This window comes from Lynx rufus, unplaced genomic scaffold (assembly GCF_022079265.1).
Source record: "Lynx rufus isolate CCGP_SWC_20201006 ecotype Redwood Valley unplaced genomic scaffold, mLynRuf1.p SCAF_5, whole genome shotgun sequence".
Classification (NCBI taxonomy): domain Eukaryota; kingdom Metazoa; phylum Chordata; class Mammalia; order Carnivora; family Felidae; genus Lynx; species Lynx rufus.
In genome coordinates, this window is record NW_025814867.1 from 158,864,153 (window position 1) to 158,878,861 (window position 14,709).

Sequence of the window (14,709 nt, forward strand, 5' to 3'; positions counted from 1 at the left end):
TCAGAGGTATCTGGTGGAGGGCTGGCACAGGGACACAGTCACAGGTCTTAGCCTTGGTGAGAATTGAACAGGGACCTCACTGGTGTGGAATGCATGCCCAGTTGAGCTTTAGGCTCTCTGATTGGAAGGGAGTCTTTCTGCCTGCCTGTGTGTTTGCGGCCAGCACCACGTGTGGCTCTTCCTACTTTGCGTCCCTTAATTCACAAGCGAACTTTTTCTGAGGTCTTTGCGGCCCTGTGGGCTCCTGCAAGCGACGCCGCCACCCCTTCCCTGTCGAGATTCTTGTCGCCGTGAGTGAGCAGTCACACCTGCTTTGCTGTGGTGCCTGTCGGAAACGTGTGTGTGCTTTCTTGCTGTGGCTCCTGTGTCCTCCAGTTTAGGAGCGGGCACGCCTGGGCTCTGGCCTTTGAACTCCTCTTCAGTGTGGCCCCTTCACTCTGCACTTACTTCTGATGGTGGTGGCCTCAGACCGGCCGTGGCAGAGGGAGGAGCGGCAAGGGCAGTTAAGATCCAGGGGCGATGTAGGGAAACGCGAGTCGGTTTTCAGAGTGATGTTGGCACTCTTGTGGCTGCACATCCTGCTGCCCATATTCACTTTGCGTGTCCTCTCAGGTTTTTAGAAGAACGGAAAGAAATCACAGAGAAATTCACCGCGGAGCAGGATGCCCTCCTTCGGGAGGCCCAGGAGAAGCATGCCCACGAGCTCCGACTCCTCCGGGAGAGACACCAGCAGCACGTTCTGTCCTTGACGGCGGAACTGGAGGCCAGACACCGGGCTCAGGCGGAGGAGCTGCGGGCCTCCGTGGAGAGTGAGCACTGGGCTCTCTCAGAAGCCCGCGTGGCTGAACTGCGGACGAAGCACGCTGCCGCGGTCAGTGCTTTGGAGGCCAGTCACTCGTCACATCTGGATTCCCTGGAGTCACGTCACCGGTCCGAGATGCAGGCCGTGAGGGAGGAGCACAGACGGGCTCTGGAGCAGCTGCGGGCACACCTCGCGGAGCAGCTGCAGGAGAAGGACGCGTCTCACCCTGCGGTGCCGACTCGGGAGCCAGAGGACGAGCTGAACCGTGGCCGGGACCTTCCGCCCGTAGAGGACAGCCTGAGGACGCCCGGGAGCACCAGCTGTTCTGAGGATGGGAAAGCCCTAGCTCCCCACGAGCTTTGGGGAGCGCCACAGGTGAGGCGGGTGTCCGGGCAGGTCCTTCCTGTCGTCCAAGTGCGTGTCTCCATGAGCAGGTCTCACGGTCTGCTGCCCGTCCTTGGCAAGTGTGGGGCTTCCTTATGGTGGGTTAGAATGTGAGCTTTTTTTTTTTTTTTTTTTTTTTAATATTTATTTTTGGGAGAGTGTAAGCAGCAGAGGAGCAGAGAGAGCGGGACAGAGGATCTGAAATGGGCTCTGCACTGACAGTCTGACAGCAGTGAGCTGGATGTGGGTCTTGAGCTCGCAAACTGTGAGATCATGACCTGAGCTGAACTCGGACGCTTAACCAACTGAGCCACGCAGGTGCCCCTAGAATGTGAGATTGTTTCGTTTTTTTGTTTTTGTTTTTTAAGATTTATTTTTAAGTAATTTATCCAATGTGGGGCTTGAGCTCCCAACCCCGAGTTCAGGAGTTGCATGTTGTACTGACAGAGCCAATCAGGAGCCCCTGTTTTAAGAGTTTTAATCGCAGAGCTCTTGGTAAAGGCTTTGATCTCTGATCCTCGGGAGATGTGCACGTGCACGCGCACATGGAATTCTGTGTGAGGTGTCAGGTTTCAGGGCGCACCTCGAGGTGGTCTCTGACCCTCGTGGTAAGACAGTTCCGAGGGCCTCCTGTTGTGCACACACACACCCTCAGGTTCCCTTTATTGATGCTTCATGAAATTACATCTTTCTGTCCTGTCTCAAGAGCAGTGACTGCTTTTTTTTTTTCTTATTAAATATTTATTTATTTTTGAGACAGGGAGAGACAGCATGAATGGGGGAGGGTCAGAGAGAGAGGGAGACACAGAATCCGAAACAGGCTCCAGGCTCTGAGCTGTCAGCACAGAGCCCGACGCGGGGCTCAAACTCACGGACCGCGAGATCATGACCTGAGCCGAAGTCGGATGCTTAACCGACTGAGCCACCCAGGTGCCCCGAGCAGTGACTGCTTCTTGACAGGTACTTTAAGTTTTAGTGTGGAAGTGAATTTCTGGAAGGGCCAGCACCCCCCTCTCCTCACCTGCAGACCTGTGGCACCTGTGTCTCTAGACTAAGCACTCGTCTCTTTGGCCTGAAACCGTCTCGTCACACAGACTGGGGTGGCTGTGGGTTTCATCTCACAGTGGACGGGCCTGCTCTGTCCCCTGCGCCGTCCAGCGGGGCATGCCAGGCTCCCAGACGTGGATGGGGTCAGCTGCTGCCCCACGCAGGATGGGATGTGCGCCTTCTTCCGCCCAAGGGTGGTGGCGGCATGATCTCCAGCTGGCGATAAAATCAAGTAAAAATCACTGTTCTGGTGAGTTAGTGTCTTGTCAAGTATTTAGGAAGTCGGTGTTCAGGAAGTCTCCGACTCGCGTAAACACAGGGACCACCTGCTTCACAGGTGCTTTTGTAACAAGGTGTTCCTGTGATGGTTTCATCCTTCGTTCACGGTGACTTAGCTCTAAACATTGGTTTACCCTCTGACTCTGTTCAGCTCTACTTAAGATTGGAAGGGAAAAGGTAACCCCGCTTTTAGTAGGCGTGGTGTCTTCGTTTTACATTTAGATTCGGCCTGTTCCGTGTCTCCCGAGGTGTGGCCTTGGGGAAAGCCCTGGAGTTCCTGCATCCTCGAGCCTAGGCCTCAGCACAGGTGCGGGGTGGCTCCAGCCACGGCTTCTCCTCAGGAGTGGGTAGAGCCGCCGTGCCCCTCTGGTGTGAACGTGGGGAGCTGTGTGAGGATGGTGGGCGGTGCCGCAGGCCATTGCTGCCTTCTCCAGCCGCGGGTCCTCCGATGTTGGCTTTGGTTTCCTTCTGTGCAGACAGGTCCTATGGGGAACAGGGCCCATTCCCAGCCTGTGGCTTTTCGTTAGATTTTCTTGGTTTAGTTGATTCAGAATAAATGAAGTTTTTTTTTTTTTTTCAACGTTTATTTATTTTTGGGACAGAGAGAGACAGAGCATGAACGGGGGAGGGGCAGAGAGAGAGGGAGACACAGAATCGGAAACAGGCTCCAGGCTCTGAGCCATCAGCCCAGAGCCCGACGCGGGGCTCGAACTCCCGGACCGCGAGATCGTGACCTGGCTGAAGTCGGACGCTTAACCGACTGCGCCACCCAGGCGCCCCCAGAATAAATGAAGTTTTAAAAGAATATTCCAGAGGAAGAAACGGGTACATTTTACACATGAAACTGTGCTTGTATTTAATTTATTGATTGAAACTGCATTTTATTTTTATTTTTATTTTTCAGTAGTAAATTCTTTTTTTAAATTTTCATTTAATTAATTAATTAATTTTTAATATTTATTTATTTTATTTATTTTTTTTTTTAAATTTTTTTTTTCAACGTTTATTTATTTTTGGGACAGAGAGAGACAGAGCATGAACGGGGGAGGGGCAGAGAGAGAGGGAGACACAGAATCAGAAACAGGCTCCAGGCTCTGAGCCATCAGCCCAGAGCCCGACGCGGGGCTCGAACTCACAGACCGCGAGATCGTGACCTGGCTGAAGTCGGACGCTTAACCGACTGCGCCACCCAGGCGCCCCAATGTTTATTTATTTTCGAGAGAGACAGACAGAATGAGAGTGGGTTGGGACAGAGAGAGAGGGAGACACAGAATCCGAAGCAGGCTCCAGGCTCCAAGCTGTCAGCACCAGAGCCTGACGCGGGGCCCGAACTCACGAGCTGTGAGATCATGACCTGAGCTGAAGTCGGACACCCAACCGACTGAGCCACCCAGGCGCCCCTAATTTATTTTTTTTAACTTACATCCAAGTTAGTTAGCATCTAGTGCAACGATGATTTCAGGAGTAGATTCCTTAATGCCCCTTACCCATTTCCATCCCCCTTCCCACAAACCCTCCAGCAACCCTCAGTTTGTTCAACATATTTAAGAGCGTCTTATGTTTTTGTCCCCCTCCCCGTTTTTATATTATTTTTGTTCCCCTTCCCTTATGTTCTTCTGTTTTGTCTCTTAAAGTGCTCATATGAGTGAAGTCATATGATATTTGTCTTTTCCTGACTAATTTCATTTAGCATAATACACTCTAGTTCCATCCACGTAGTTACAAATGGCAAGATTTCATTCTTTTTGATTGCCGAGTAATACTTCACTGTATATATATCGATAGATATCGATATCGATAGATATCTATAGATACATATACATACCACATCTTCTTTATCCATTTATTCGTTGATGGACATTTGGGCTCTTTCCATACTTTGGCTATTATTGGTAGTGCTGTTATAAACATTGGGGTGCATGTGTCCCTTCAAAACAGCATACCTGTATCCTGTGGATAAATGCCTAGTAGTGCAATTGCTGGGTCGTGAGGTAGTTCTATTTTTAATTTTTTGAGGAACCTCCATACTGTTTTCCAGAGTGGCTGCACCAGCTTGCATTCCCACCAACAATGCAAAAGAGATCCTCTTTCTCCGCATCCTCGCCAACACCTGTTGTTGCCTGAGTTGTTAGCCATTCTGACAGGTGTGAGGTGGTATCTCCTTGTGGTTTTGATTTGCATTTCCCTGATGATGAGTGATGTTGAGCATTTTTTCATGTGTCGCTTGGCCATCTGGATGTCTTTGGAGAAGTGTCTATTCATGTCTTTTGCCCATTTCCTCACTGGATTATTTGTTTTTTGGGTGTTGAGTTTGGTAAGTTCTTTATAGATTTTGGATACTAACCCTTTATCTGATATGTCGTTTGCAAATCTCTTCTCCCATTCTGCCTTTTAGTTTTGCTGATTGTTTCCTTTGCTGTGCAGAAGCTTTTTATTTTGATGAGGTCCCAGTAGTTCATTTTTGCTTTTGTTTCCCTTGCCTCTGGAGACATGTTGAGTAAGAAGTTGCCGCGGCAGAGGTCAAAGAGGTTTTTGCCTGCTTTCTCCTTGAGGATTTTGATGGCTTCCTGTCTTACATTGAGGTCTTTCATCCATTTTGAGTTTATTTTTGTGTCTGGTGTAAGAAAGTCCAGGTTCATTTTTCTGCATGTCGCTCTCCAGTTTTCCCAGCACCACTTGCTGAAGACACTGTCTTTATTTCATTGGTTATTCTTTTCCTGCTTTGTCAAAGATTAGTTGGCCATACATTTGTGGGTCCGTTTCTGGGTTCTCTATTTTGTTCCATTGATCTGAGTGTCTGTTCTTGTGCCATGAAACTGCATTTTAAACTATGACAAATTTGACTGTAAGGAGCATGTAGGATGTTTAGTACCTTTAAGATGGGAACCATGTGGTGGGTGGAACAAGGTGCACGGGGTGGGTGGCATTGGGGTTGGGGTTTCTGATGGGGGGGCTGTGTGGTGGGCGACCAGAGGCACGTGGCGGGGGGGTCTGTGTGGTAGGTGGATGGAGGCACGTGGCAGGTGCAGTGCTGGGTGGTCACTGTCTCGGAAGTGGGGGCTGGCTGGAACCCTGCAGAGTCAGAGGCGCCTGCTGGAGGAGGATAGGAGCTTGGCTGTGTGGTGGGCGCCAAGGTCTTGCTCCTGGAGCAGTGGCACCAGGCAGCCCCGTGGGAGCTCGGAGATACGCACGCAGCCAAGACGCAGAAGCAGCAGGCGGAGCAGCGGTGCCGCGGGAGGGGGTCTGGCTGCTGAGGGGCTCTCCAGCGCTGGGCCTCCCGGGGCTCCTGCCCTCTCCGAGTCTTCTCATCAGAGCGCTATGGTGGCGGGTGGGTGCTGGACACGCCTGGAGCCTGCACTCAGGGGTCAGCCGGTCCGGGAGAGCGCGTCCGAGTGCTGCCAGTACGGTCCAGTACGGTCCAGCAGCAGTCGCCCGTGTGAGGCCTCCCCTGTAGTCTCTTTTCTGCATATAGGTTCCCGCCCTGTGCATCCCAGGCTACTCAGTGTGACCTGGGGACACGGCTCCGCACAGGTGCCTGCCATACGTGTCCTCTGACCCCGTGTCCTGTTGTCCTGTCCGTTGTCTGTTTCTGCAGACGTGCCAGGTGTGCCGTCCTCTGAACTTGTCCTCACACTCTCACCTTTCAGCCAGATCACCTCCACAACAGGGGCTTCCCCACCTGCCCAGTGCGGGACACCCCCCTTTCCTTCAGGACTTCTAGCCCCGTGCCCTGCAAAGCCCACAGAGGGCTGAGCGTGAGGGGTAGTTGTGCCTGTCCTGTTCTCTTGCTTCCCAGGGCCGGGCGCAGTGGGGCCTGCAGGGAACTTGCCGAGTAGGGGTCTGACGGCAGCGGGCCAGCCCCCGCTCGTCCCCCAGACGTCTTCAGGTGCCCTTTTTAAGAGGTACCGGTGGCCCTGCTGCACCGTGTTGGTGTGACTTCCGAGGTCAGGATGAGGAGGAGGGATGTCAGGACCCACCTGGGGTGTGTCTGGGGGACCGTGTGCTTGGAGGGCAGGACCCTGACCTTGTAGGCAGCGGCATAGGCATCTGACAGCTGGACAAAAGAGGCATTGGAGGTGATTGTACTACCTCAGACAGGAGTTGACAAGGCCCTTGGGAAGCGTAGGGATGGGAGGGCACCGAGGGCGGGCTCGGGGCCCCTCTGAGGGCGGTGCTCCGGGGCAGCGAGGGGTTCCTGATGTCTCCCGGGCTGTGCTGGGGTGAGATTGACTGTGGCGCCTATGAGGGTGGTGGGGAGGCTGTGGCGCCTGGGGGATGACGAGGAGGCGTCTGGGTCTGGACTCTCAGGAGGTGGCGGTGGCTGGGGAGGAAGCGACCTCACGACAGGGAGGTGGAGGACCTCACGTGCATGTCCGCCCGTGTCCACACGGAACACACCAGAGTCGGTGTACGCTCTGGATTCGTTTTCAGATTTTTGAAACTTTGTTAGAACATCCACAAGCAGTATGTCAAGTTGTGTCATTGTTCTTTTGAAATTTTTTTTTTTTTTTTTTTCTTCAACGTTTATTTATTTTTGGGACAGAGAGAGACAGAGCATGAACGGGGGAGGGGCAGAGAGAGAGGGAGACACAGAATCCGAAACAGGCTCCAGGCTCTGAGCTGTCAGCCCAGAGCCTGACGCGGGGCTCGAACTCACGGACCGCGAGATCGTGACCTGGCTGAAGTCGGACGCTTAACCGACTGCGCCACCCAGGCGCCCCAATGTCATTGTTCTTTTGAAGAAGCAGTTGGAATTCTCTTCAGCAGGTGAGGCTGCCACGGATAAGACCGTGCAGGCTGGGACCCAGCCAGGGTCCTTGTGGCTTGCCGCGGGGCTCACGTCCCCCAGTTCCCTTTGCATGGAGGCAGGCTGGCATCTGTGGACGCTGGCTGTACGCCCTGATGCCCTTCTGCTCCATGTTCTTAGATTTGAAATACTGTGTCTCCCGTGTCTTCTGGTCTTTCTGGGGGAGAGAGAGTACGAGTCTACATGCATAGTGCTTCCTAGATAACTGATGTGTTTTGTGAAGTGCTACATCGAGATTTATAGAGATTATAAGATTTTGTGAGTACTGTTTCTTTGGGGCTTTTCTTTGTTTTTACAAGGTTTATTTGAGAGAGAGCGCATGTGTGTGAGTGGATTGGGGGAGGGCAGTGAGAAAGAGAGAGAATCCCAAGCAGGCTCCATGCTGTCAGCACACACACAAAAAAGCTGTGGGGCTTTTTAAAAAAGGAGATGCTAATATTACTCTTTTCTAATCGTGAAATAAGGCCCTGGTGTTCCCCTGTGTCCCCTAGATTAATAGTCAGTGCTTTTAGTTGTATGTATAGTGATCAGCTGATTTGTGAAATTAGTATTTAAACCATTTCCTCAATGAAAGTTTCCAGAATGAGCATTACAGGAGATTGCAAAAATAAAGGGAAGTGTAAAAATGAGATTTATCCCCATTTGTTTGGTTGAAAAGTCTGGGAATTGGCATTTTTGTTGAGATTTGCTTCATGGACTTTTAAGTTGCCTTGAATCTGGCCACTTGGGGTGGGTTTCCCACATTCGAAAGAATGAGAAGACACAGGAGGAATCCACACACAGAAGCCAGTGCCCTCAGGACGGCTTAGACACAGTAAGCCCCCAGCCGAGACCGAGATGCAGCTGCTCACCGATTAGTTCACAGGAATGGCCTCCTCATACCGTCCTCTTCCTCAGATTTCATTAAAAGAGGATGAAGCCTCTTCAGTGTCCCCTCAGCCCCCTCTGTGTCCCCATAACCCTCTCAGTATCTTCTCTATGCCCCATTAACCCTCTCAGGGTCCCCTCAGTGTCCCCTCCGCCCCAGCCCTCAGTGCAGCGCTGAGGGGTCATCACAGAGGGGTCGAGTGGCCACCGGGAAGGTGCCTCGCCACAGGGAGGGTGAGCAGTTGTCCTGTCGGCTCCTTCATTGCTCACAGTCATTCTTGGTGACAGAGGGGTGCCGACAGGTTCCACGTGCCCGGCCCCAGGAGAGTCTTGGGAGAAGGACGCTGGAGACAGCCCTCTGCGAGGTGGACACGCCTTCCCATGTTTTGAGAGGCTAGAGTGCCCCGCTGCTGTTTGTAGACCGGGATCCAGGCAGCGCATCTGGGGGTGAGTTAGTGATCCCCAGGTGACTGGTCTTCCCTCTTCGCTCCTGAAGCGCTGCCCTGCGACCTGCTGAGGATGTCTGTTGACAGGATCAGGTACTGACTCACAGCCCTTCCCCCAGAGACTGTCTGATTGCTGATTTGTTCCTCCTGCCCATTTGTTACCTGTTGGTGATGCACAGAGCCACACACTTCCTGAAACCGAGTGTCATTTATGTACCTTGGCTTAGCAGTTTTGTGTTTCTGTATTGACTACTGTCCAAATGCTCCTATGGCATTTTTTTTTTTTAATTTATGTCCAAGTTAGTTAGCATATAGTGCAATGATTTCAGTAGAATCCAGTGCTTCATCCCCTACATATAACACCCAGTGCTCATCCAACAAGTGTCCTCCTCAATGCCCCTTGTCCATTTAGCTCACCCCCCCCCACACAATACCCCTCTAGCAACCCTCAGTTTGTTCTTTTGTTCTTTGTATTTAAGAGTCTCATACGTTTGGCTCCCTCCCTGTTTTTACATTATTTTTGCTTCCCTTCCCTTATGTTCATCTGTTTTGTATCTTAAATTCCACATATGAGTGAAGTCATATGGTATTTGTCCTTCTCTGACTAATTTCACTTAGCATAATACCCTCTCGTTCCATCCACGTTGTTGCAAATGGCAAGATTTCATTCTTTTTGATTGCTGAGTAATCTTCCTCTGTGTGTGTGTGTGTGTGTGTGTGTGTGTGTGTGTGTGTGTGTGTGTTTACCACATCTTCTTCTTTACCCATTGATCAGTCGATGGACATTTGGGCTTTTTCCATACTTTGGCTATTGTCAATGGTGCTGCTATAAACATTGGGGTGCATGTGCCCCTTCAAAATACCACTCCTATATCCTTTGGATAAATACCTAGTAATACAGTAGCTAGGTCGTAGGGTAGTTCTATCTTTAATTTTTTGAGGAACCTCCGTACTGTTTTCCAGAGTGGCTGCACCAGTTTACATTCCTACCAGCAGTGCTAAAGGGTTCCCCTTTCTCCACATCCTCGCCAACATCTGTTGTTGCCTGAGTTGTTCATTTTAGCCATTCTGACTGGTGTGAGGTGGTATCTCATTGTGGTTTTGATTTGTATTTCCCTGATGATGGGTGATGTGGAGCATTTTTTCATGTGTCTGTTAGCCATCTGGATGTCCTCTTTGGAAAGTGTCTATTCATGTCTTTTGCCCATTTCTTCACTGGACCATTTGTTTTTTGGGTGTTGAGTTTAATAAGTTCTTTATAGATTTTTGGATACTAATCCTTTATCTGATATGTCATTTGCAAATATCCTCTCCCATTCTGTTGGGTGCCTTTTAGTTTTGCTGATTGAGTTTCCTTAGTTGTGCAGATGCTTTTTATTTTGATGAGGTCCCAGAAGTTCATTTTTTCTTTTATTTCCCTTGCCTCACAGAACATGTTGAGTAAGAAGTTGCTGTGGCCAAAGTCAAAGAGGTTGTTGCCTTTTTTCTCCTCTAGGATTTTGATGGCTTCGTGTCTTACATTTTAGGTCTTTCATGCAATTTGCGTTTATTTTTGTGTATGATGTAAGAAAGTGGTCCAGGTTCATTCTTCTGCATGTCGCTGTCCAGTTTTTCCAACATCATTTGCTTGAAGAGACTGTCTTTATTCCATTGGATACTCTTTCCTACTTTGTCAAAGATTACCTGGCCATATGTTTGTGTGTCCATTTCTGTTTTCTCTCTTATGTTCCATTGATCAGTGTCTGTTTCTGTGTCAGTACCATATTGTCTTAATGATTACAGCTTTGTAATACATCTGGAAGTCTGGAATTGTGATGCCTCCAGCTTTGTTTTTCTTTTTCAGGATTGCTTTGGCTATTTGAGGACTTTTCTGTTTCCATACAAATTTTAGGATTGTTTGTTCTAGCTCTGTGAAGAACGCTGGTGTTATTTTGATAGGGATTGCATCATTGCATTGAACATGTAGATTGCTTTGAGTAGTACTGACAATTTAACAATATTTGTTCTTCCAGTCCATGAGCATGGAATGCTTTTCCGTTTTTTGGTGTCTTCTTCAATTTCTTTCATGAGCTTTCTATAGTTTTCAATGTATAGATTTTTCACCTCTTTGGCTAGGCTTATTCCTGGGTATTTTATGGGTTTTGGTAGAATCGTAAATGGGATTGATTCCTTGATTTCTCTTTCTGCTGCTTCATTATTGGTGTATAGAAATGCAACCAATTATTGTGCATTGATTTTATATCCTGCGACTTGCCTGAATTCATGGATCAGTTCTAGCATTTTTTTTGGTAGAATCTTTTGGGTTTTCTAGATAGAATATCATGTCGTCTGTGAAGACTGAAATCTTGACTTCCTCCTTGCCAATTTGGATGCCTTTTATTTCTTTGTGTTGTCTGATTGCTGAGGCTAGGACTGCCAGCACTATGTTGAATAAGCTCTTGCAGCATTTTGGAAGTGTTTTTCTAGTTGTGGTACAAGAAAGTCATTGTTCAAGTAAGTTATCTCTTTGCTGCTAAGAAGGTGAACATTAGATAATTTTTTAAGTGACCTTTTTTGTCTAGCTGGTTTCACAGAAAGCACTTAGATTTCTGGGAGGTGGGAGGCTGTTTGCAGCCTTATTTTAACTTTTATTGGAGAAAATTTCAACATATACAGAAGTAGAATAGTTCATTGAACCCCTGTATCTGGCTGCCCAGTGGGGTACGTGCCAGTCTTAGTGTGGCAGTGCTCCCTACCCCCAATTCTTTTGAAGCAAATCCCAGGTATCGTGTGTTTTCATCTGTAAATACTTCATCATCTGTTTCTGCCATGTAACGTTTTTCTCCTCCCAAAAGAACTTAACCATAATCCATTCTAACTTAGAAAATTAAAAATGATTCATTAATAATATCACCATATATCCAGCCCAGGTTCTAGTCTCTTCCTGTGGTTGTTCAAATCAGGATCCACACGGGGCTTCGTTTGCACGGGATCTGTTTTTATTGCTTCCTGGGATGTTAGTCTCCCCCCTATTCCTGTAAGCATGTCAGCATCTCTACACACATGATCAGATTCAGGTTCATGTCTTGGTGTGGGGGAGACTTGTGGCTGGTTGCATGTTCCTCCTGTGGCCTTCCCTCAGGATTCACCCCACAAGCAGATGCACATAAAGCCTTGCTGGACATTTCCTGGGATGCCAGGGTCATTGTGCCCAAATTAGCAGGGACACGCTGTTCTTCCTTTGTCAGGCGTTAGTTAATCTGGGCCACAAATATCTTTGCACCTGTTTGAAAAGCAGGCTCACTTACCAGAAGAGTTATTTCACATGGGCTTGTGAGCTAATTGACTTACTTCACTTGGAGTGAAGTGAATCACTTGGAGTGGGTACTTCACTTTGGAGTTGGCTTGTGAGAAAAGTTCTCTGGAAACGTAAGCTTGTTTCCCTTTTCTTAGAGATGTACATCCGGTAAAGAAATCTCCCTTGTGTTCATATCACTAAGCAGAGTTCTGGAATGCAGAAGTAAACTGTAGTATGGCCAGTATCCATTGCTCAAGCCAATTTCTTTCCTTTTCTTTTCTTTTCTTTTCTTTTCTTTTCTTTTCTTTTCTTTCTTTCTTTCTTTCTTTTTTTCTTTCTTTCTTTCTTTCTTTCCATTAAAAAAATATTCATATAATAATTTTTGAAAATAGTACGAGGTCAGGTTAGGTATAGTTTGAATGTCTTTAATTCATTATCAGTTGAATTTGTTTTTATTACTGTATTGGTATTCTTTGTGCAGTATTATTTTTTTCCTTCTCCAGGTATACCTATTTTCTTCTCTTAATGATTAAAATATAGATATATGTATGTATACGTATGATATTTTCCCTAGAATTCTCTAGGTTTTTAGAAAAATTTGAGAATAAACTTTTAAAAACATCATTTTCTTATATTGACCTTACTATTTAGAATATGGAAAATTAAATGGAGCTTTACTCAAGGCTGGAAATAGAAGTAATTATCTGTAAGGAGGTCTTATGGATGGGGGGGTAGCGGTTGGGTGAATCACGGGAGACCTGACATTGAGCCTCTCCAGTCAGGTCAAGGAAGTGGCCTGAGGATCATACTGCCAGACATGCACAGCCATCCCAGAGGTACTGGGCCTTTAGGGTCCAATGGCAGCCTGCTGTCCTGCAGCCTCTCCTGAGAGCGCACCCTCGAAACTGCCTTACCTGACTCCCGAGTGTCTGTTTCCTGGTGGCCCTGCTGCTGCGTGATGCTCTCATGTTTTGCCTTTGCCTCTGTTAGGGTGCATTTTGCAAGTTCCCACTCCAGGCCTGGGTGTGCACTGGGCAGGACAGGCATGAAGTGGCCCTACTGCCCCTTGCAGGTGGAAAGTTAAGAGCTGTTTCCTCCTGCCCACAGTGCACGCTGCAGGTGCTGAGAGGGAAGCACCCTAATGCTGTGCCAGGGCCCTAGGACCCAAAGAACTGATCTGTCATTCCCTTTCCAGCTTGATAGTTAATCAGGGTTTAGCACGTGTTTGGGGGATTTTCTTTTTCTTGAGTGTTGATGTTTTATTTTTCCCAGTGTCCTTCACAATGGGTACAAGTATTTCCTTAGGTCTGTTTTTTGGGGAAAAGGGAGTATGGCTTCTGTCCCTTGGCCTTGGCCCTGCTGGTCTGTGGTGCCTTTTGGCATTCAGGGTTTTTCCCTGTATTCACCAACACTTTGTGGTTGACGCTCGGGGAATTAGCATTCCTGGTGAAACCCAGTTACTCTCAGGGCTGCAGCTAGCCTCCTTTCTGCTGGGAGTGGTCTGGGTCAACCCTGACCTTCCCTAGAAGGAGAAGTGTGGTAGACACGTGGTAATTAAAGTACTTTGGAAACTTTGCAAAGTGTGATAACTTGGAAATTACCTTTAATCCTTCCTTTTTAAAGGCTTTGGAGTTAAATTTATTTCAGGAGAGAAAGTTTATAAAAATGATATGTTAATTCAGAAATGGTCTCTATAACTTGAAAGTATAATTTTAGTGTTGTACCACGCATGCCCCGTTTTCGTCACTATCATAATTAAGGTGAGAATCCAGTCCTACAGCGTGGTTTGAAGTTTTCTATAAGCTGTAGCGTGACTCCCATGTGTCATCACATTGAACATACGCGGAATGGTAGTGATCTCCAGTATTGACAAGTATCTGTGCACGAAGAGCTCGGTGCTAACTCTTTTCCTCCTCGTTCAAGCAGAGCACCCTGATTCCTGCGGAGGTTGAGGCCCAGGGCCCAGCTCTTCGGGCCGAGCTGCACGAAGAGGAGGAGAAGCGGCAGTTGTCAAAGAGCCAGTCGGAAGTGGTACTGGAGCAGCAGATCCCACAGCTGAAGGTATGGGGCTAAGGATGATTTGTGTTATTGCTGTTCTTCCCCATCTACAGAGTAAATAAAATGTTATTCTAAATTAATGGTGATATGCGAAGTTAAAACATAAAATGTTTTCGTTGTCTTAGAAACAGATTTTTGTAGGCAATTTTTTTCACTCATTTTTCTATTACTATTTTTTAAATATGTTGGCTAACATACGGTGTATATAGTGCGCTCTTGGTATTGGGGGTAGATTCTTGTCATTCACCGCTTACATACGACCCAGTGCTCATCGAGCCAGTGCCCTCCGCAGTGTCCATCACCCATTTTCCCCTCTCCCTATCCCCCCATCAACCCTCAGTTTGTTCTCTGTACTCAAGAGTCTCTTATGGTTTGCCTCCCTCTCTGTTTGAAGCTATTTTTCCCCTTCCCTTCCCCCATGGTCTTCTGTTAAGTTTCTCAACTCCCACATATGAGTGAAAACATGGTATTTGTCTTTCTTTGCCTGACTTATTTCATTTAGCATAATACCGTCCAGTTCCATCCACATTGTTACAAATGGCAGGATTTCATTCTTCTTCATTGCCAAGTAGTATTCCATTGTATACATAATCTTCTTTATCCATTCGTCAGTTGATGGACATTTGGGCTCTTTCTATAGTTTGGATATTGTTGATAGTGCTGTATAAACAGTGGGGTGCATGTGCCCCTTCAAATCAGCACTCCTGTATCCTTTGGATATATTCCTACTAGTGCTATTGCT

At 47.8% G+C, this 14,709-nt stretch overlaps 1 protein-coding gene across 3 annotated transcripts in view; it reads left to right on the plus strand.

Moving 5' to 3' along the window:
- PCNT (pericentrin) overlaps positions 1-14,709 on the plus strand; it is a 135,532-nt gene that overhangs the window by 49,762 nt on the left and 71,061 nt on the right. For 2 of the 3 annotated variants that reach the window (XM_047099257.1, XM_047099259.1), the window contains 2 exons: positions 613-1,177; positions 13,833-13,970. In XM_047099257.1, the coding sequence (XP_046955213.1) occupies positions 613-1,177; positions 13,833-13,970 (703 nt within the window). The remainder of the gene's footprint in view (positions 1-612; positions 1,178-13,832; positions 13,971-14,709) is intronic. The other variant, XM_047099258.1, reaches the window with a different exon arrangement.